General features: G+C 43.4%; 1 protein-coding gene across 1 annotated transcript; it reads left to right on the top strand.

The window, feature by feature from the left end:
* Nucleotides 1–220: 220 nt before the first annotated feature.
* Nucleotides 221–23,862, top strand: slc27a4 (solute carrier family 27 member 4). The gene is given in 14 exon segments (XM_048258961.1): nucleotides 221–259; nucleotides 261–382; nucleotides 5,889–6,283; nucleotides 7,748–7,906; nucleotides 8,283–8,352; nucleotides 8,597–8,688; nucleotides 9,531–9,640; nucleotides 11,810–12,019; nucleotides 12,785–12,911; nucleotides 14,414–14,551; nucleotides 16,125–16,289; nucleotides 18,526–18,672; nucleotides 19,015–19,173; nucleotides 19,376–23,862. Coding segments are annotated over 13 exon segments (1,932 nt in total). The 3' UTR covers nucleotide 19,173; nucleotides 19,376–23,862.

Below are 23,862 nucleotides of genomic sequence, written 5' to 3'. Positions count from 1 at the left end.
ATCTAGAAATCATGACTACATGGACAAGGAACTACAGATGAAAATGAGCTTTTTTGCTATCTCTGGCACATTTTCATTTTGAGTGTAAACAAAAAATGTCAATTAAAGTGCATTGAACATTTTAAATAAACAAATAAATAAATGATGGCCTTAAAGACACTATGCATTAAAAGCAAAATTACTTCTTTCTTTCTTTCTTTCCTTCCTTCTCTTTTTCAGGATGATGCGTCTGGCGTGTTGCACCGTTCTCCTCTTCCTTTTTCCGGCTGATGCTGGGGTTGCCGTGGTATCAAGTGTTGCCTGCCATCCTCATCTTTTACCTGGGTTCCGGGGGGTACAAGTTCCTGCACGTCTTCATGAAGACGGTTGGGAGAGATCTCCAGTGAGTACTCCTCCGGTAGTACCACCCCAAGAAACACTTCTGTCTCTCTAAACCAGGGGTCCAAAACCCCAATACTGAGCCTTCCTGAGGAAACCATCAGTTTGTCCTTGCTACAAGTGCACCTGGTCGAAACCTGACCAATAGTTCAGTCAGCTGAGCATGCAAAACATGGATCATATGGAAAACATGCAAAGCAGGGGGACAGGGGGGCACTGGAAGACACACACACACACACAGACACACACTCAAGATTGAGAATCACATTTAAAAACACATGCCACAGATGGGACTTGCTGTTGGGGAGTTTTTTTTGTGCACTGTGGGTTTTGAAACCTGAGGTGCATTCAAATTCCTTGAACAAAGGGAGAATGTTCGCGGCGAACATATTTATATGAACAGATAGATTTGAAAGATTTTGTGTAAACATTCCATCTGAATAGTGCTGTAACTCTCCATCCAAATCTGTTTGCAAGTGTTTGCAAATGTACGCCGAGAACTCAAGGCAAACAGAAAACTGTTTGCAAACATTCGCAAACGTTCGCCTACGTTCCCGAATTCTAGAGACCCACCCATTATTAGTGTGCGTGCGTGGGTCTCCATGCCTTTAAGTTAGCCAGTTTGCTTCATGACCTTTTCTGTCACATGCTGGTCGCGCATTCATACAAAAAAGGGTTTGTAGATATGCAGGTATGTGTCTGCTTATGGTAATAATAGGTTTCTTTGTTTTGTTTGTAAGCCTTCAAACTAGAAAATCAGCATTTTCTTGTGCATCAAGACCAGTGTACGTACGTAGCAGGAATTCCAACGCAGTGAGCTGCCTGCTACAGCGGTGCTCGGGGAGCAGTTAGGTGCCTTGCTCAAGGGCACTTCAGTAATTCCTACTGGTCGGGGTTCGAACCGGCAACCCTCCGGTCTGAACAAGTCTGAAACGCTAACCAGTAGGCCACGGCTGCCCCAAGGAAGGCTACACCAGGCTCGTAACTGAAGTTGAGTTGTGTCTGCTGAAACTATTAGCTTCCACTATGATCAGTGGAACTGGCTACACCAGATGTGATCGCTGCACGTACAGTACAGGCCAAAAGTTTAGACACACCTTCTCATTCAATGCGTTTCCTTTATTTGCTTGACTATTTACATTGTAGATTCATCAAAACTTAATGAACACATGTGGAATTGTGTATTTAACAAAAAAGTGAGAAATAACTGAAAACATGTCTTATATTCTAGTTTCTTCAAAGTTGCTATTTTTTTTTAATTTAATACCATATTCAGCAAGCCATAACTTGACAAATATTCATCTGTGGGCCAAATAACTTTGTATTCATTCATAGTTTTGATGCCTTCAGTGAGAATCTACAATGTAAATAGTCATGAAAATAAAGAAAACGCATTGAAATGAGAAGGTGTGTCCAAACATTTGGCCTGTACTGTACGTTGGGGGGGAAAAAAATATAGACCAGCGCCCAGTGGATCCTCCTTGTTACCTTTGTGTAGTCCTCTGAAGTGACTTATAGATATTTATAACACATATCATTGACATATCTCTTGATCTTTGAGTGTCATGCTGACACACTGTGAAGCTGTGGTTTGTCTAAAATAATTCCCCACCAGTCAGTTGAAACTGTACGCAGTGACTGATTGAGACGAAAGTCTAGATTGTAAAAGAGCCGTTATGACCTGAAGTGAGATATGAAGCTATAAACACGAACAGTAAGAGCTGTACAACCGAGACGTCTGCCTACTAACTATAGGCTATACTAAATAGTGAATTATAGATACTGTATGCACGCACACATGCATATTCAGACACACAAACACATAACATCATTGTGTTGTTGATGGAGTTTGTATTTAATGTATTTAAATGCTAACTATAAAGTAGAGAATGTAGACAAAACACAATTTTAGAGAGTAAATTTCTACATGAAGTAGTAGTAGTAGTAGTAGTTATGCTTAGTAGTTACTACTACTACTACTACTACTACTACTACTACTAGTAGTAGTAGTAGTTTTAATTACATGATTATGGTAGTATTATATGGCATTATCTCTAGCAAAGAAAGGGTGAGGGTTGGTGATGGCAGTCTGGTTTGTAAGAATCAGATATAATGTTTTTTAAAACACAAATCGGATTGTTTCCTCGACAACCAGGCACTCTAGGATATTCTGTGTCATTTGTAAGACTGTGGCGGAGGATTGGGAGCCATCTGTACCCTCACGGGGAGAGGAGTTGCTGGCTCAGCCAGTAGTCCTGAATTAGCCTGAATTAGCTCTCCTTATGGGCTTCACCGTCTATGAAGCCACGCAGATTTCATCAAACCATTATTGCAACAAGTGCCTCACATGTGAAGAAATTCTCCTACAATGATCATGTAGGCATAAATTTGGCAGTTTTGCAGAAGTTGTGGTCACCGTAATCGCCGGTCAGTGTCACAAGCAAACTTTCCCCCAGTGTGTAGTTTGTGGGTTATTCAAGGTCTCTGGGACTGGGGCATGACACCATTCCCATTCTACTCCATTCTGTGGCTTAAGGGTCAAAGGTCATGCCACTGGCACTCTTCCCTAAGGGTCATTGCAACACCAGCTTGGTGGTTATTTCTGAATCTCCATCGGGAGGAGGCCTCCCAAACACATTTGGTGATGGAATAATTCTAAACTGTCAAAAGAAGTGTCTCTCTGATATGTTTTTTTTTTCTCTCTGATATACTTTTTTCTCCTCACACCATTCTCTTACTGAGCCACTTTGTTTCTTTTATATCTCATTGACTCACACAGGGATTCTCTGTTATTGTAGTCTTAGACAGGCGGTGGTAGTGCAGTAGCTCAGGAGCTGGGCTAGCAAGCAGTAGCCTGAAAAGTTGTGGGTTAAATTCAATTCCTGGCTTCCTCTGTTGTGCCCTTGAGCAAGGCACTTAAACCCAAGTTGCTCGGGGGAGAATGGCCCTTATAATATACAGTTTTTTACAACTGTTTACACACGTTTTCAAAATTCTGTGTCTATTTTTCAAAACTCCACACACAAAACCCACAATTGCTCACACAAAATGCCTCAAATCTCCAGCAAAATGACACACAACATTCAAAATGTCAAACACATCTCTTAAGCAAACATTCACCTCACATTATAAACACTTTTGTCATAATATGACATTTTGGATTCATCATGTACACAATGTTGCTCAAAACCCAAAGCTCTTCTTTCTTTCATTGGCTTCTATGTACAGTGTATTTCCATACAAGAGTGAAAGTCATCTACAGAAAGAAGCTGAAATACACAGTAAAAATGCAAGCAATATTGAAACCAAAACATATTTTTCCCAAATAATTTGCTGTTGTGAATATGGTATTTTACAGCCAACAAGAAAAAGGAAGCAACATACAATGGCCACCAGATGTACATTTTTCAGTTTTGAAAAAGCTGATTTGGCCAAAGACAGAATTCACTGTAAAGAAATTACTAACTACTATCAAATTACTTTGCTTTTTCCAAAGAAAATATATTACTGTGTGTATGTGTGTTCGGGGGGGCGTTTGGGCACATAGGCCAAATCGTATAGGGCACATAACTTATCATTTTGATAGGTTGTGTTTGAAAAATGAAATCAAGTTACTTCCTCTTAGATTTGTGTGTGTTAGGTAGAAAATTGTGTGTGGTGTTTTGAAACATGTGTTTTAGAAAATTGAAAACTGAGTCAAACACTGAGAATTAGTGTATGGTTTTGCGGACTTGGTGTGGGTTTGGTGTTTGAAATACATGTTTAGAAAATAGTGTGACAAGCAAAACTTTTGTGTGTAAGCAGTTGAAAAAAACTATAATTGACATATGTAAGTCACTGGATAAAACCGTCTGTTAAATGATAAATATAGTCTGGACGCCAAAAGTAAATGTAAATATAGTCTGGACGTAACTGAAGCGATCCATTCATGTAGCGTCTGCTGCAACAATTAGCTTCCACTACAATCAATGGAACTGTCTACATCAGTTGTGATAGCGGTGCGTACATTCTAAAAAAATAAACCAATCTTCTAAAACTATTTTTACACTCCACGAAAAGAGCGCTTTAGTGGTGCTCCCGGTGTAGCCAGGGCCTGAGCTTTCATCTCTCTCACCTCACTCTCCTGATTTGGTCCTGTGCTGCTCTCTCCGGGTACTCTGTGTTTTTTTTTATTTATTTTTTTTTAAACTGTGCCATAAAACGGTCCGACATCTCCGCAGTACTGGACGTTAGATCAGGGAGAAGCCCATAAATCTGCTGTGCTGTGCCCTTGACCAAGGCTCCACAGCTGGGCACGGCCCCACTGCAGAGTGGCTCGGTCGTTATCTACTGTAGAGACTCCACTATCACTCCTGTCCTGTCCTGTCCTGTCGTCGTTGGCTAGACCACGTTGTGTTTGAGTGTGCAGTCTAAAGTCTCTTACTTCCTCTTACACTGTATGAGTGTTGCCCATTTTGGTGCTTATTTATCATTCGTTCAGTCATTTACAATTCACCTCATTCCTGATCTTACTGTAGCCGAGTCACAGCCACTGACGTGATATTAAGACACGATTATTCAGGAAGTATGCTTGAGTTGAACTATTAAAAGAATGCTCAGAATCTGGACAATCAAGTAAAAGTGGTAATTGTAGGCACACAATTGGTCATGCTAAAGTTTACCTTTCTCAAATGGACTTTGTAAAGTAGATAGAATGTCAACTGTAAGTTCTTTATTCTTTATCCGTTATCTGGCCTTTATCTTGTTTATCACAAGTTATCTTGAGCTCTATCATATCCTAGTTCATATTTGACAGTTCTTTAGATTATTCATCCATTCCTCAAATTTACATAAGAATGTGTAACGGAAATATTTTTGTAAGGAATGGTTTTGGGTCACTCTGGGTGGCTTTAAGGGTATCTGATTGTGTTCTAGTGTCTTTTAGGTTCCTTGCAGAAATAGCTTTACTTAATTTAGTTCTTGTGTGCTGTTGTGATGTTTCATATTGCCAGATCACTGCAACAACACATCCAACCCAGTTTTAATCATCTTCATCACCAATCAATCCCACCAATCCCACAATTGTGCAGTGATTATGCATAAAGCATCTTTCATAATAGAATCCTGCTCAAAGTGGCAAAGTGTTTTACAGACAATGTGTGCAAAAAACAAAAAATCCTCTTAATAAGAATAGTGATAAAAATAGTAATCAAAGTGCTTGTAAAATGTAAAAATGCAGAATGAAGTGTTTGTATAAATATGTGCATGCAAATGTGTGTGGTGTGCAAAAGGACATGCAAAGAATTACATTATTACAAGTGCAAAAGGCGTAAAAAGTTATATATATGTATATATATACTGCATATATATATACAGAGAGAGAGAGAGATTTATATGTGTATATATAATCTATATATGGATAGGACTGTAATCTATACTATATATATGTGTATATATATATATATATATATAGACTGTAGCCCAGTGGTAGCTCTGTGACTGACCGGTGGATCTCTGACTGTGGTCTGCAGTGCGGCCGGCGTCCTGCTGAAGGTGAAGCTGAATGTGAAGCGGCACCTGCGGCAGCGGAACACCATCCCCAAGATCTTCGCCGAGTCGGTGAAGCGGCACGGCGACAAGACGGCGCTGATCTTCGAGGGCACGGGCGAGTCCTGGAGCTTCCGTCAGCTGGACACGTACTCCAACCGCGTGGCCAACCTGTTGCTGCAGCGCGGCTTCAAGGAGGGCGACGTGGTGGCCATATTCATGGAGAACCGCTCGCAGTACGTGGGCCTGTGGCTGGGCATGGCCAAGATTGGCGTGGAGGCTGCGCTCATCAACTTCAACCTGCGCCTCGAGGCCCTTGTGCACTGCATCAACATCTCCAACGCCAAGGCCGTGGTGTTCGGCAGCGAGCTCACTGAAGGTAAGGAGGAGGACAACGACGAGGATGAGGAAGTGATGGGAAGGTGGCTGTGGTAAAAATTCCTACAGGGCAACGTGTGTATATGTGTTTTGTTCAAGTATGTACACACATATCATCAGATGCATCATATTATCATATACTATTATATTGCATTTGAATGGGTAATATTTACATTTACATACATTTTCATTTAGTCATTTAGCTGACACTTTTATCTAAAGGAACAAAAAACAAGGTATAGACGAGCACAATATACACAACGTCAGGATACAGATGAGAAAGATGGAGCATATAAACCATAAATACTGTACATTGTGATGCTATATGGCTACTTTACAAGGTATCTATCCCATGGTGACTTCAACAACAAAGCATTGATTGATGTACGATTGATGAATGGCTATACATCAGCCAAAAAGCGATAGTTGATGTATAGCCAACTAGTAGATTCCTTCCTTTGAATTGAAATGAGGCAGAAAGGACTGGCCCAACAGAAGACATCTTGTTCTTTTTATATAGATTTTCAGCGTCACTGCAGAGATTCCGAGGGAAATGCCTATGACATAGGCACTAGCACATGAGCAAAGTAGGTGTGAGTTGACGCGGTGTGTTTAGGCATGGCTGGTATGTTTGCAATGGCGTGTACTTTTCAAACTCTTTGAGAAAAATGGCATGCTTACAATCCTAACTATGTCCTAACTATTTTAATGTTCATATTCTGTAAGTCGCTTTGGACAAAAGCGTCTGCTAAATACTACAACCACAACCATAACCATAAATGTAGTCAGTCATATAATACCAGAAGTTATTAAATACCAATTAATGGTGCCAACTGTGCTTGTGGCATGTCTGCTTGCGATTTAAGAGTGCAAAGGGCATCTGCTATTTGCCACTGCAAGCTAACAGGCTAGCTTAGACAACATTTTGTTATCATTTAGATATTGTTATGATTATAGACATCATTTTGTTTTCATTTAGATATCGTTATGACCATAAACAGGCTAACAGGCTAGCTTAGACAACATTTTGTTATCATTTAGATATTGTTATGATCATTAACAGGCTAGCTTAGACAACATTTTGTTATCATTTAGATATTTATCATTTAGATATCGTTATATGATTATAAACAGGCTAAACAGGGCATTTTGTTATCATTTAGATATTGTTATGATTATAGACATCATTTTGTTATCATTTAGATATCGTTATGATTATAAACAGGCTAACAGGCTAGCATAGACATCATTTTGTTATCATTTAGATATTGTTATGATTATGAATATAGGCACGTCCTCTTCTAGTCAGTAGAATCCTTCCTGTATCATTGTGCAGGCCGGATTCGGATGTTTGATTCTGATTCTGGTTCTGATTGTGTATCTCTCTCATTTTCTCTCTCTCTCTCTGTCTCTCTGTGTATGTGTGCATGCGTGCGTGTGTGTGTGCTTGTGTGATCTTCTCCAGCCATGTGTGAGGTGCACAGCTCCATGGGGAAGACCGTGAGTCTGCTGTGCTCTGGGGACTTCGATTCCAAAAAGGTCCCGGAAGGGACAGAGCGCCTGGAACCGCTCCTGGACGCCGCCCCCTCTCACCTGCCCAGCCAACCAGATCGCGGCTTCACAGGTCAGGCGGCCAATCACCCACCAGCAACTATGCACCACTACAAATAACAGTATTCTGCTGAAACCATTTTGAAACCATCAAATGTTGGATTCTTCTGTGGTAGACGACTGGAATGACTGACTTTCTAGAGAACACGTAAAGAAAGAGCATGCAATCCTCCTTGGGGTTACTAGGTGGTACCCTTTTGGACATTTCTGTGCGTGTGTGTGCGTATGGATGTGCGCACACTCATGTGTGTGTGCTCGTGTCTGTGTGCTCGTGTCTGTGCTTGTGTGTGTTCATGTGTGTGTATGTGTGTGTAGGTGTGTGTATTGCAGATGGGTCTTTGTGTTTCTCCGATGGTTTTTCCCAACCCCCCTCATTTTTGTCTCCTCAGATCGCCTCTTCTACATCTACACCTCTGGGACCACGGGGCTCCCCAAAGCTGCCATCGTAGTTCACAGCAGGTAGGGGGGCTCTCTTCTCAAACTCTTCAGCTCACCAATATATAAAAAGCTCTTTGTAAAAGCTATCTGCTGGGCTTTAATCTCTCTTCATATCACCTCTGTGGTGCTGTCGTAACCCCCCACCCCACACCCCCCACACTCAGACTTTGACCCAGGGTCATCTTCCGAATGTGACAAGTCTGTTATTGGATGGTTTGGATGAAAACGTCTGCTAAATCCCCAACTTCTAAATGTGTTCCTTTAGATACTACCGCATGGCTGCGCTGGTATACTACGGGTTCAAGATGACTCCAGATGATGTCCTGTACGACTGTTTACCTCTCTACCACTCTGCAGGTAAGTTAGGCCCTTTCCGAAACTAATCCCCACCCACTCCCCCTCGATTACCAAGTGAACTCGGGTGGGAAGCACCCTTGCAGCTAACTGAAGTTCCCTTGATTAGCGCGTAGGGTTATAATACCACACTCAGCTTTGGGACGGACTTCACTCTCCCTAGCGGAAGCTGGCTATCGCGGAACCATGGATTTGTTTACAGGCTACTTTGTAGCCTACTCGTGCGGAACTAACATTTGGAAACGCCTTCCATGACGTGCCGCATTAATTGACGCACACCCTCGACAAGTGACCATCGGTGTTCACTCGGTGTTGGAGGGTTTATAACACACTATCACTTAACAGTAATTGGTTTCGGATGACCCTTAATATGGCGGACCCTCCACGTGAACGCGTAAACAAAGTTTAAGTGGCCAGGGAGAGAGCCATGTAGCTAGTATCGAAAAGCGCCATAGTGTTAGATAAGCTCACTTGTAGGCCCACTGATATACTTCCTGACTGCTACAGGAAGTTGATCAACCAACTTCCTGTTTGCAGCTTAAACGTGTGTGAACCACACAGACACGAAAAAGGTGAAATATACTTGATATGGAGTAAAGAACAAAATGCTTTTGGTGCTTGTGAAAGGCATATGTGCAGGTTGTTGTACTTATGGTCATTTTTATTGTCGGGGTTGCCTTTGGTTTGCTGCTTTTAGTCTACAAAAGAGCTCTACAAAGAGAAGCATCACTTTACCTTAAACAATCTCCGTCTCTCTCCCTCTCTCTCTCTCTCTCTCTCTCTCCATCTTTCTCCCTCCCTCTCTCTCTCTCTCTCTCTCTCTCCTCCATCTCTCTCTCGCTCAGGTAACATTGTTGGAGTCGGCCAGTGTTTGATTCATGGCATGACCGTTGTCATCAGAAAGAAGTTCTCGGCCTCCAAGTTCTGGGACGACTGCATCAAATACAACTGCACTGTGAGTGGACCTTTTTACACCTTTTTGCATCAGTCATGCAGAGAGACAGACATGGCATTTAGCTGACGGCTTTATCCAAAGCCACTTACAGATATCAATTGCAGGTGCCAATCTCCCAGGAGCAACTCGAGGTTAATTGCTTTGCACAAGGGCACGGCGGTGGCAGTTGGGAAAGGAACCTACAACTCTTGTGGCCAATGCATGCTACCCCAGCTCCTTAACCACTACCCCACTGCCACCCACAGTCATAGCTAGGATGCTAGCCCAGCTCTTTAGCTATTACCGCCACTGCCCAGTCATAGCTAGGATGCTAGCCCTGCTCCTCAGCCACTACACCACCACCGCCCACAGTCATAACTAGGATTCTAGCTCTGCTCCATAGCCACTACACCACCACCGCCCACAGTCATAGCTAGGATGCTAGCCCAGCTCTTTAACCACTATACTGCCGCTGCCCACAGTCATAGCTAGGGCATCAACCCAGTCTTACTGCTGCACAGCATACACACCAACATGTTTTACACAGTCACTCAGTACAATCATGAAACCAAAGGCTTTGTTAGTGGGAGATGGCGTGACGTTCATGAGGTACTTGGTGAGGTTAATGAACAACTCGTCAAAGTGTGGACACACACTATTGCCAGATAAGATGTGAGATATTTTGTGAACTGAAGCCTAGCGTAGCAGGGAAGCGCCTGTGGTGTGGTGTGTGGTGTGCGGTGAGCATCCTGCTGCATAATGGCTTCTGTGCCATGTGGGAGGTGGTTAGTGGGGTTCCCCCTTCACTGTGAAGCGCTTTGTGCCTTGTGTACACAAGTGGCAGATGAAATAGAATTGTTGTGGTAAGAAACCGGCATCATAAACTAAAGCATGTCTATGGGAACACAATGCATGCCTCTTAACATAAATGATGAAATCTTGGGAGAAGCAGAGTAGTAGTTAAAAATGTCAGTGTGGCGCTGTGTGTCGGCCTCTTACCGGCTAGCGGTAATGGAAGTTCACATCATTGGCTCATGCATATTGCATAAGTTGAGTGCATTTTGGATGCTGACCATGCACAGAACTATGTGTTCTGCACAGCAGAATCGATTAGTTAGGTCCACCACAGCATGCTTTGAAATCCAAAAAAGAGGCAAATAATGATATCAGTGAGGAAATGACTCCTCTCCATTTTATTCCTGTGATATGCCCCCTGATTTTTCTCCACACAAATGTGCCGAGTTGAATGACTGCCTGAGACTTAATGTGCTTCTCCCAGTCCGTTAGACTGGCTAAAGTGAAATATTTCACACGTAATGAACAGAATCTGTACGGACAGAGCAGTGCTTGACTGCTAAGCCAGCACGATGGCAACTACGAACAGCAAGTACAGTGTTCCTGGCACTGTTTAGGATAAAACAGCTCTATCGATCTATCAGCTCTATCGATCTATAAAACGGCTCTATCTAGCAGCTCTATCTAGCAGCTCTATCGATCTATAAAACAGCTCTATCTAACAGCTCTATCTATCTATCTGTAAAACAGCTCTATCTCACTCAAAGCAGAGGCCAGAAGATTGTCTGTATGCGTACTAGGCAGTGTTTGTCTTTGGTGACCTATAACTGTAAACATTTGCAACATTTGTTCCGTCACAAACTTTACAACACGTCAAAGGTCATTCCATGATGCCTTTGCTTTGCATAAGGTGTATTACTGCCCAAGAGGCATCAGTGTATTGCCACAATCCTTCTTTTCATTATATTAATGATTTTTCACTCAAAAGGTGAGTGAAAGGTGCCCTCATTGAGAATCACATATTGTTCAGGCATTGGAGGCTTAACAGTCGATGCCCATGAAAACACATAATATGTCCAGTGTGTATTGTGTGTTGATGTAAAGATGTGTTGAGACAGGATAACAATATGTAGGGTGTTGTCAATGTAAAGATGTGTTGAGACAGGATAACAATATGTAGGGTTTTGTCAATGTAAAGATGTGTTGAGACAGAATAACAATATGTAGGGTTTTGTCAATGTAAAGATGTGTTGACTACTGCTCTGTGTATGTGTATGTTTGTTTACACTTCAAAAAGCCTGGATTTTGGTAGTTTATTCGTTTGTGTTGCTTTTTTAGATTTTTCAGTACATCGGTGAGATTCCGATAGTTTATTCGTTTGTGTTGCTTTTTCAGATTGTTCAGTACATCGGCGAGATCTGCCGGTACCTCCTCAACCAGCCGGTGCGTGAGGCGGAAAAGCAACACTGCGTACGCATGGCGCTGGGCAACGGCTTGCGGCAATCCATCTGGGAGGAGTTCACTGGCCGCTTCAACGTTCCGCAGATCGCCGAATTCTACGGCGCAACCGAGTGCAACTGCAGCCTCGGGAACTTTGATAACAAGGTAAGATCCTATAGCTACACACACACACACACACACACACACACACACACACACAACAAGGTAAGATCCCATAGCTACACAGACACACGTTAGCACACACACACACACACCTACTTTCTTAACTTCCCTACTTTAGAGGGGTCACTAAGTATAAGTATATATAAGTATATATACTTTTTTGATCCCGTGAGGGAAATTTGGTCTCTGCATTTAACCCAATCAGTGAATTAGTGAAACACAAACAGCACACAGTGAACACACAATGAGGTGAAGCACACACTAATCCCGGCGCAGTGAGCTGCCTGCTTCAATAAATTTCCGGGGAGCAGTGAGGGGTTAGGTGCCTTGCTCAAGGGCACTTCAGCCGCGGCCCACTGGTCGGGGCTCGAACCGGTAACCCTCCGGTTATATGTCCGGAGTGCTAACCAGTGGGCCACGGCTGCCCCAAATCAGTCACACACACACACACAGACTTTCTTAGATCTACACAAATGGAACCCTAAGGAGCGCCCATGTCTCCTTAATGTGTCTCCTAGTGTTTACAAACATGCCGCATCTCCAACACACACCACGAGCCCTTTACTCATACATGGCTACTTCCTGTCTCTTAGGCTTGGGTTACATGCATACACCTGTTCACACATGGACATGCTTTTGAATATTGTGTGTGTTTACATTGCATATTGTGTTTGGTGTGTGTGTGTGTGTGTGTGTGTGTGTGTGTGTGTTGATGTGTGTGTGTGTGTGTGTGTGTGTCCTGAGCAGACAGGTGCCTGTGGTTTTAACAGCCGGATCCTGCCCTACGTCTACCCGATCCGCCTGGTGAAGGTGGACGAGGAGACCATGGAGCTCATCAGAGGGCCCGACGGAGTGTGTATCCCCTGTGGGCCTGGTCAGTCTCTCTCACACCTTTTTGCTCTTGCTCTCACACACATTCTCTCTCTCTCTCTCTTTCTTTCTTTCTTTCTTTCTCTCTTTCTTTCTTTCTCTCTTTCTTTCTTTCTTTCTTTCTTTCTTTCTTTCTCCCTTTCTTTCTTTCTTTCTCCCTTTCTTTCTTTCTTTCTTTCTTTCTTTCTTTCTTTCTTTCTTTCTCTCTCTCTCTCTTTCTTTCTTTCTTTCTTTCTCTCTTTCTCTCTCTCTCTCTCACCCAGGCACCACAACTCCCGTCTCCCCTTAATATCCCCCTCTTTATTTCCCAACTTTTTCCTGTTCACTTTACCCCTCAGTGTGGTCGTTCCAGGCCAGTGGACTGTGTGACCCACTCAGGCCACCATCTGTTTAGACCCAGTTGCCATCTGGAGTGAACTGGGAAGTCTCGCTCCCATTGGAAGTTTATTCAGCCCCCTCACACTAGTTTCTGAGTGACGTAAATTCAGTCAGCAGAGGTATATACAAGTGGACTATTTCAGGAAATTCAGTCAGCAGAGGGTATGTACAAGTGGACTATTCCAGCATAGCAATAGCAGGTGTCCATGTGCGCAGCCAAGGCCTTATGCTACAATGTGTAAAGCAATGTTGAAATAAATAATAAATCAGAAAAGAGCAACTCAAATGAAACAACAGCTACTTCTATAAATAGGAATGTAGTAGCGCAGCAGAATAGCGCCATTGTGCCTCTTCATGTAAAGCCTCTGGGGTCATGACACCAAGTGCTTCCGTTATACCCATGGCATGGTTAGGCTGACCTTAATCTGACATTGCTAACCAGGATTGGTGCTGCGTCCACTTTAAGACAGACCGCTGAGTCAGAGGGGCCGGTAGCCAGATCCATTCCTATTCCTTTCTTTCTTTCTCTCTCTCTCTCTCTCTCTCTCTCTCTCTCTCTCTCTCCCCCTCTCTCTCCATCTCTCTCTTTATCTCCCTCTCTCCATTACTTTATTATTCCCCTCAACCTCCTCTTAATGATTTGATTTGATCTCTCTCTCTCTCTCTCTCTCCCCCCCTCTCTCTCCATCTCTCTCTTTATCTCCCTCTCTCCATTACTTTATTATTCCCCTCAACCTCCTCTTAATGATTTGATTTGATCTCTCTCTCTCTCTCTCTCTCTCTCTCTCCCTCGCTTCTTCTTTTCCTCTCTTTTTGTCTTTCTCTCTGTTTTCATGTCCCTTCTTTTTCAAGTTCAAAAATTGAAATGCTTTATTGGCCTGGCAAATAAGCACGTGTATTGCCAGAGCAGTCATTACATTCCATATAGGATAGTCAATCAGAAACTGCCCACATCAGCAGATACAAAACAGTTCTGGAATCTGAACAATACAATTAAAGGATGATCTTATCTTATCATATGCCTCTCTCTTTCTTTTATTGATGTTACTCTTGTTCTCTCTCCCCTCCTCTTCCTCTCTCCACTCCTCGCTACCCCCTGATACCCTCCCCCCTCTGACATTACTCCAGGTGAGCCTGGTCAGTTGGTGGGACGGATCATCCAGAATGACCCCCTGCGGCGCTTTGATGGCTATGTCAGCCAGCAAGCCACCAGCAAGAAGATCGCCCACAGCGTCTTCAAGAAAGGAGACAGTGCCTACCTATCAGGTATCACCAGCATTACCATTCTGACTGTGTGTGTACACACACACACATATACACACACACACACACACACTTGCGTATACAGGTGTACCTCAGGGAACAGTTTTTGGTCCCCCTGTGTTTTCCGTTTACACCACTTCCTCAGGTGAGATCTTTAACTCCCCCAGCTATTGCCGTTTTGCAGATTATATTCAACCTCTCTGTCCCACCAGGTGACTACTATTTCTGCTCAGATTTCTACATGCCTCACCTTCAGCTAAATCTGCAATTACCAGTTAACTAGCTATTCCCTAACAGATCGGTATACTGCTTGAATTATCTTAATTGACCCCAGCTAAAACTGCACGTAACTTGGGTGTATGACTGACATGTCAGTTTATACTGTGCAATGTTCAAAAGATTACAGTGGAACGCATCTTAGACAATATGCCACCCAACTTCTTGTACAGACCATGGATCTTTCCCAGACTGGATTATTAAAATGCAGTGTTAGCTGGCCTTTCTGCTTATGTAGCGAGACCATTTGCTGATGATTCATAATGCAGTGGCATATCTGGTCTTTAATCAGCCAAAGAAGACACATGTAACTTCTCTGTTAGTTAGTCTTCATTGGCTTCCTATAGTAACCAGAATTAAATGGAAATCCCCCACTCTGGCCTGCAGGACACTTACAGGATCTGCACCTAATCTTAATGCTGTGATCCAGCTTTATGTCCCCTCTAGATCACTGTGGTCCGCTAACGAGCGGCTGTTCTGTTGGCCCTCTATCAACAGCAACACTACCAGGTCGAAGTCAAGACTCTTTTCGTCATATGATTCCACGTTGGTGGAATGGTTTACCTAATGCTCTTACTTTTAGCAATAAGTTGGAAATGTTAACCTGTTTTCACCTGTTTACCTTAGAACTATCTAATTAATTCTCCTTACAGAGTCTTACATAGTTTGCAAATGTCTATGGCTATTATTGTTATGGCAATTTGCTACTGTTATTATTCTATTCAAATGATTTAGTCTATTACTGTTAGGTGTATCTTTTTATGTAGGCTATAGGACTACTAAACTGTCAATTTGTAATGATAATTTATTGTTGTACATCACTTTGGACAAAAGTGTCCGCTCAGAACAATAATCTAAAACATAGCTGTTTTTTACATGACTTAAGTAAGCAGACCTTTTCAGTGGCACACACACACACACACACACACACACACAAACACACACACACACACACACACACAGTGAAATGTAGGGCTCGTCTTGGTCAGTGTTTTGGGTCAGTGGGTGCACAGGAAATGGACTGAGGATTAAGATTAATTAACAGCTGATGAGGCAATGCTTCCATTGTTCTACTTTATTGAATGAGAAACATGACACATTCTCTGTCAACAGAATATTCAATGCCAGTCAGACGCTCACATGCAGTTAGAACATGGTTTTACATTTATTAATTGTGTTTAATACAATACTCTGTTTCCTTTCTTCAATTCTTCCTCCCTGTGTCTCTGTGTCCATCTCTTCTTTCTGTATTTGTCTTTCTTTCTCTCTGCTCTGCTCTCTCTCTCCATCCTCTCTGCAGGTGACGTTCTCATCATGGATGAGTATGGCTACATGTACTTTAAGGACCGGACGGGGGACACGTTCCGCTGGAAGGGTGAGAACGTGTCCACCACTGAGGTGGAGGGAACCCTGAGCCGGCTGCTGGACATGAAGGACGTGGTGGTGTACGGCGTGGAAGTACCAGGTATGCACACGCGCACACACACACGCACACATATGCAAGTAGGCCTGGGAATCGGTTCCAGGTATCGGTTCCAAACATCCCGATCCATCGGAATCGTACATTTCCACTAACAATTCCAATACAAAGCTTTGTTTTAGAAATGTTTACTTTTTTAGAAATTTTAAAGCATTCGACTTCTGTATTGATATTGCACACTTGATATTCATTCTCTAAACCCACTTTAAATTAGACATTTAAAGCCAACAACTCTCAAAGCCATCCTATAAGTGTTCAGCAAATGGTAAAGGAATCGATATGGGAATCGATAAGGAATCGCATCGATAAACAGACTCGACAATGGCATCGATATCGATAATTTCTTAACGATACCCATCCCTAGTACACAGACACAGACACACGCACACACGCACACTGCATGACTGTGCATGCATGTGCACACACAAGACAAAGAGAAAAGATGCACACATATGCATTCAGTCATTTTACCAAACAAAATGGAGTGTGATCCTGCTGGCCTAGCCTGGCCTGAGTCACCTTCCTTTCTCCATAGCCAACCCAACATCTCCCCCAGGCCCCTATCACACCTGCAGTCTCTCAGTGTACCATGAAATCCTAGTGCATGGCTGGAATGTCCACAGATAAGCAGGCTAGCTTATGCATCTAGTTTACATGGACAGTTTTTTTTTTTTCATCTAGTTTGATTGGAATAGCCGTTGCTGCTTTGCTTTTGCTTTAGAAACTACTGCGGGCGACCTGATTTGTATACAGCGTATACATGGCTGGTCAATCGGAACGATTGAGCCATTATTCCAATTGAGCCATTATTGCGATTCTAATCAGATTAAAAGTGTAAACCTACAAATGCAAAAACAAAACAGTGCCTTAAGATATACACCTACTGTAAAACCTTTGTGTACTTCTGTATGTAGATGGATACAGTACGTTTTGATTCACACTTGGGTTCCTTAAGCAACTGAAAGTGTGGCGCAGCAGTCCTTTTAAGTGTGGCCCTGCCATCTGGGAATGAGTACCTCCCCAGGAGGAAGGTGGGAGATGACTCGGCAGGTTTTCTTTTTTTGGACGTTAGTGGCGGTCGAGATCTAATTAAGGGAATTTTCCATTGTTCAAAATGCTTTCAAGGTGTGTGTGTATGTGTGTTTGTAAGACCTGGAACTACAACTTCTTTTTTTGTTTTATCTTGACATGTTTCATCTCTGTGAGATGAAACGGACCCCGGAACTCTCTCCAGTAGTGTGTAACTTGACTCCACCATTTTGTTTGTTTTCAGAAACAGCCCTGTTTATGCCCAGGGAAACCCAACCCATACCTTTCATGAATCAATGCTGTTAGACCTCTCTGTGTTGATTTGTATTCTCCCAGCTCTACCATCTCAGATTAGATAGATATAAATTGTCAGGAATATCTATTGTGTTTATAATTGTAATGCAATGTTATGCATTTTTTTGCCCTATAACATTTTGTTGTATTACCATGAAAAAATAATCTACAAGATGTTTTTACAAGAGCTGTGGTTCATTTTATTTTGGAGTAAAGGCTTTTGCATGATGAAGACAAAAAAAAACAATAGTCTAATATAACATTCTGTATATACTGGCTATACCAGTTATTAGAGGGGGGAAAACAGGACGTGAATCGGACACAAATTCAGGTATATAACTTGGTGCATGCAGAATGCGGACGGCAGGGCCCATCCCCATATATGGAGTGTATCATCGTGTGAGTTGTGTGTGCGTGTTGAATCATTGGATGCTTCTCCGCATGCCTTGTGTCCTGCAGCTGTGCGCTGCACTCTTCTACCGTGAGAGACTTGAACTGGAGGTGCTGGAGGCTGTGTTTGAGTTTATTGGCTGTCACTGTGAGTGGCAGAATTCAGGTTTTGAATATTGCAGTCGATGCTTTGGGCCTGGCGGCTCAGACAGCACAGGCATGTTTGTAGTAAATCTGCTGTGACATTTCAGAAAGAAAAAAAAAACAATGTGGGAATGTGTTCTGTCCAGATCGGACAGATGTGCATGTGGGCGGGCGTGTGTTTGCGTGTGTGTGTGTGAGATCTCATATGTTCTCTCTCTCTCTCTCTCTCTCTCTCTCTCTCTCTGTCTGTCTGTCTGTCTGTCTCTCTCTCTCTCTCTCTCAAATTTAAATTCAAATTCATTTGCCAAAGCCAGTGTTACAGATAACACAGTAGAATAACAAAATAATGTCTCTCTCTCTGCAGGGGCGGAGGGCAAGGCGGGTATGGCAGCCATTGCAGACCCGGAACACAACACCAACCTGGAGAAGTTTGTGCGGGACATGGAGAAGGCGCTGCCCCCATATGCCCGACCCGTCTTCCTACGCTTTCTGCCAGAGGTCAACAAGACAGGTGAGACTCCAACGCGCGCACACACACACACACACACACACACACACACACACACACACACACACGTAAGTTTACACTCACTCATGCACATATGCCCCATCCTCTTACTCTAGACTGTATACACACCTATACACACACTATAACTCACACACATGCTGCATGTCCCACCCCACCCTAGACACAAACACACACACACACATACACACTTGGCCTCACACACACATATTTTGCAGGCCACACGCGCACAGAGACATACAGTATGCATTTTGCCGGCCACATCTCGGAGTCTCACAGAATTCTGAGTTCTGTGCTCTCACACACTTTTGTCCATCTGTCTCTCAGGAACCTTCAAGTTTCAGAAGATGGAAATGCGTCGTGAGGGCTTCAACCCTTGCGAGGTGTCGGACAAACTGTACTTCCTGGACTCTAGTAGGGGAGCCTATGTGGAGATAACCGAGGACCTCCACCACTGCATCGTCTCCGGGAAGCAGAAACTCTAAGGTCTGTCCGTCAGGCTGGCGCTGCCCAATACCTGCTCAGACCCATGCTCAAGCCCCGCCCACGCTGCCCTGAAACCTCTCTCAACACTCCAACCACCCCCTCGACGCAAACCCGCCCCTCGTTACCTCAGTGGCCACAGTGAGGGGAGACAGGAACACATTTCAACCAATGAACAGTCGCCTCCTTCTCTCCTCTCTCATAGACCCAGCCCCCAGCACCTCATTAGCCACACCCAGGAATGCCATTCCACCAATCAGCGCATCCCGGCCACGCCCACAGCATCACTCTGCCCAATCAGGATGCCCACTGGGACAGCATGGCGTTGGGCTGACTGGCATCATGGCGATAAAAAGGAGAAAAAAAACAACAATAAAAAAAGAAAAACTAAATAAAAGCTAAATATGACTAAATCAACAAACAATGGCTGAATACACAAAGGACTTCTTGGAAACCGAATAGGACTGAAAAGGACTGAAGCACACGTGCGTGTCTCACGCATGTGTGTGTGTGTGTGTCATGTGTGTGTGTGTGTGGTGTTGGACGCCAACCCACCAGCCCCTTCAGCTCAACCTGCACAACATCTCCCATTAGACTCCAGTTTGGCTCTGTCCCCTACTGCCACCATCTCACAACCAGTGAGACAGATTGACCTCTCTCATTAAGCTAGGCTAGGCTAGGCTAGGCTCGCTAACGGGTCCCCTAATGCATGTCGCTAACGGAGGAGTATGTGCTACAAATTCCAAAAACCACAGAGGGTTTGTGTGCAATAAGAGCCATCGCATAGCGAACTGCAGAGGGTTAGCATGCAATAAGAGCTGCCGCGTGGCTAACTGCCCCGTAGATCTGTTGGCAGCCGACTCTGAAACAAACGTGGGCCGGATCTGAGCCACATGAGTTACAGTGTTAGCTGCTACTTAAGCAATTAGCCACGGGGTGACACACAATCAACACTATTTATTTAAAGGACCTGCATCGCACCAAAAATATTTAAGTTGTAGTGTAGTCTTGATTAATATTTAAAGACATGATTGTTGTCTTTTGATTTCTTGTACTATGGTCGTTTTTTTTTTATTATTATTTAAATGTATTTTTTTTTTATCATTGCACTTGGGTTGTGTGCTCTGTACGACTGTGCTAATTAGGCTACTCCTCCACTCCAGTAGAGGGCAGTGTTACTAGTCCTAATGGGTCTTGTGAAATAGGGATAAGGGAACCTCCACTGTAAAGCTTTGTACTCAAATCCAAAAAAGAAGTAGCACTTCCTGGCAGCTTCACGCCTTTGGCATTGTGTAGGTTGAGCTCGAAGGGCTGGTTTCGTCCTGCCGGACACGTTTCCTTTGCAATTGGACAGAAGAAGAAAAACTATATAGGAGGATACTGGTGTAGTAGACACACCTGAACCTCCACCTCCAGCTCCGTGCTGTCATGGAGATGACGATGATAAGGAGGAGGAGGATGGTGACGAGGATGAAGATGTTTTTGAAGTGAGTGCAATATTCTGGTGCTAAAGAGCGAAGACCTCCATGGAGGAGACGCATCACATGTTCTGAAGAAGATAGAGAGAAGAGGGATGGAGGAGAAAACAAGGGATGGAGAGAAACGGGGCAAGGAGGAAAAACCGATGTGAAGGGGGGGACAAAGGGAAAAAAGTGCATCCATCATAAGTGTTTTGTTTGTGTGTGTGTGTGTGTTCCTTGGTTGTTTGTTTATTTGTTCACTCAGTTCAGTCTCGTCTTGCTTCTGTCTGTACTTTAAATCAGCCGGCATGAATGATCAACACAAGCAGAGTTCTGTGCCTTACTGTGAGTGTTGCAAAAAAACTCACAGGGTACCTGCACCATCACGCCCTCTCATCCTTCTCCTCATTCTCTCTTCATCCCTCGCTCTCTTTCCAGAAACCTCCGACCTGTGTGTGTTTTTCACTCTTCGCACATCCGTCATCCCTCTTGTTCTTCATTCTGGGATTCATCATCCCATCTCTCTCTCTCTTTCTCTCACTCTCACTCACTCTCCCTCTCTCTCTCTCTCTCTCTCTCTCTCGCTCATTCCAACCCAGTCCAGTGTTCAGGCACCTCTGTTTTGCATCCTGAGTGATTCCATCATGCCGACGCCTCTTCCTATTCCTTTGCTCCATACCGCCTGATCTTTGATCTCTCCAAAGTGACACCTTTTTATCTTTTTGTCATGTCAAGCGTATATATTTTATTAAATATGTCCAAAAGCGACCATAAGCATCCTCCAAAGCACTCCGAAGGTTTTTTTTTTTTTTCTTGAGCCAAATATCAATCAAGTCTTCGGACTCCGGGGAAGGGAAATCTCTAGCGCCCCCCGGTGGCTTCTCTCACTCTCTCAAGCTTCCTTTGTTTTGAGCTCTTTTCTTTCTTTTCTCTTCTTTTTTGTGTTTTGTTTTTAAATCATGAATGTATGTGTGTGTGTGTGTGTGTTTTTTTTGTGTAGGTGTTTCACACAAAGTGTGTCCGACACAAGCACTCACCGTCATCTCGAACCTCACAATAAGTAATATCTCCATGTTTCGTCTCCTTATCCTGCATAGCACAAAGAGAAGTGCGACAGCAAAACAATTAATAACAATAACAATAAAAGTATTTATAAAATTAAATAAAATGTATTGGAACACGCAGGCAAACACCAGTTTTAAAAGGCTTCTCTATTAATGAAATGATTGATGTAGGGTTAGGTGATTAGACGGGGTCGGGGGTCACCAGAAAGAGCTCCACTTGGAAGACTTGCAGAGTCTGCTTAAAAGAGGGGAGTGTGTAGTCCTGTGACACATTTGTGCTATCTCTTGTACCCACACTGATTCCTGTTTTTTTTTTCATGTTTTTATTCTGATTTTTTTTTTTTTTTTTTTTTTTGTAATTTTAAATTATAATGTGTGTGTGAAAATTCTGTATGGATCCATTTAATCGGTATGTAATTTTGCGTTTTGATTGTGCTTTTGTTGCACTCGTCACAGCTGCAGGTGTGGATGAAGCTCTGCTTTAACGGGGGGTGGACGACCATCCACATGACTCCCCATATCCATTAGCAAATCCTGCTGCTTTTACTTGTGTTGAATGGGTCCTGTTGATCCATTTCATATGTGTGTGTGTGTCTGTGTGTGTGTGTGTGTGTGTTAATCAGTCCCATGATAGCAATGGACTCCTCTTGCCGAGGCTCTGATTGGTTATGTCTTGAACACACATACTCACTCATACACACAAACACACACTCACTCATTGTAGTAGCCATGCACATGCGCACACTAACACACACACACGTACATACACTGACCTCTGGAAAGAGTGTGGATGAAGGCCACAGTGGCAGCAGTGACAGGCAGGATCCTCTCTGTACAGTAGCTCCAGAGCTCCAGAACCCTCCAGAGAGCTCTAGAGTGTTCTCTCACCTGTGACTCCCAAATCTGCCTGTAACAGGAACACAGTTCAGCCACATCAGCAGAGGTGCTGCTCTTTGGCGCATTATGTTAAAACTAACGGCCATCTATGGCAGAAGGGCTAAGCTCTCCCTCACCATTGTTGTAATGTCAGTCAGATGTCCGTTTATCACACACCTGATTTAAATGGTGTGTCCAATTGTCCAACATCCTAGCCTGTGAGCTTCCTACTGTGCTGCTGACATGAAACCAGGGTGTGTGTATGTGTGTGTGTACACACAGACCTCCTCAGTAGTGTTTTCATGCTTTGTCTGTGTGTCGCTGCAGCCTATTTTTAGGGATCTGCGCACAGAAGTAGGAGAGAGCACCTTGCAGTTCACCATTCCAGCCTCATGGTGGTGCTGTGCATCATCGCTGCATACTGCAGCTGCATTTCAACTTTCCATATTTACCTGACACCCCCTTTCTCCCCATGTTTTACTTTGTGGTTTTGACCAGGCGGGTTGTTCAAAGTATCAGTGCATTTCATTTTCTTCAGTATCATGAAGAACATTTGAAATATGCTCTTTTTTTAATGCACTGGTGTCACACTAGGCCTACTTGTATTTTGAATATATGTTTTGCTAGCTTAATTTGACATTTGACACAGCCACACATCACATGTACTGTGCAAAGACAATGTTGTTTCGTCAGTGGTCCACTTATTGCAATATATATTTAGCTTGTCTTCATGTCCTCATTCTTGTGAGTTGTCGTGGCGACCAACATTATGGCAGCAAGCACTCAGCGAATCTCCCAGTTGCCCTTTCAGCGTAAATAAACAAACACGTGTGTACTCTAATTGATGGTCATTTCAAACACAGAGACCTCCTCATGGTTCAGTTTGACATTCCTGTTATCTCTCTTGTCTGAGGTGTCTCTTGAGTCACTCCACCCTTTTGGTCACCCCATCGTAGCCCCACTGTATTGGTCTGCAGTTTGCACTGCTGTGTTATCGTCCCTCTGTTTATGTTTCGGTACTCAGGAACAATTTAATGCAACAGTGGTGGAACTGAAAAGATTGAAAGAGCGAGAGGAACTGAAGGATAGCACGTGTGTGTGTGAGGGAGACTGTATCTCCAGGCTGTAGACAGTGCTGTTACTGTGTGTGTAGGGGAGGTGTTTGAGGTGTGCTGCGTCACGCTGAGGTCCTCTTGTTGAAAAAAAAAGAAAACAAACGATAGCTGTAAATCATGCTCTGGAAGTTTAAAAAAGGCATCTAAGAATCAATATTAATAAAAAAGATATATACA

Source organism: Alosa alosa, chromosome 12, assembly GCF_017589495.1.
Source record: "Alosa alosa isolate M-15738 ecotype Scorff River chromosome 12, AALO_Geno_1.1, whole genome shotgun sequence".
In the NCBI taxonomy this organism is placed as follows: Eukaryota; Metazoa; Chordata; class Actinopteri; order Clupeiformes; family Clupeidae; genus Alosa; species Alosa alosa.
Note: the sequence above shows the minus strand (reverse complement) of the source record. Positions and strands in the feature narration are given on the sequence as shown.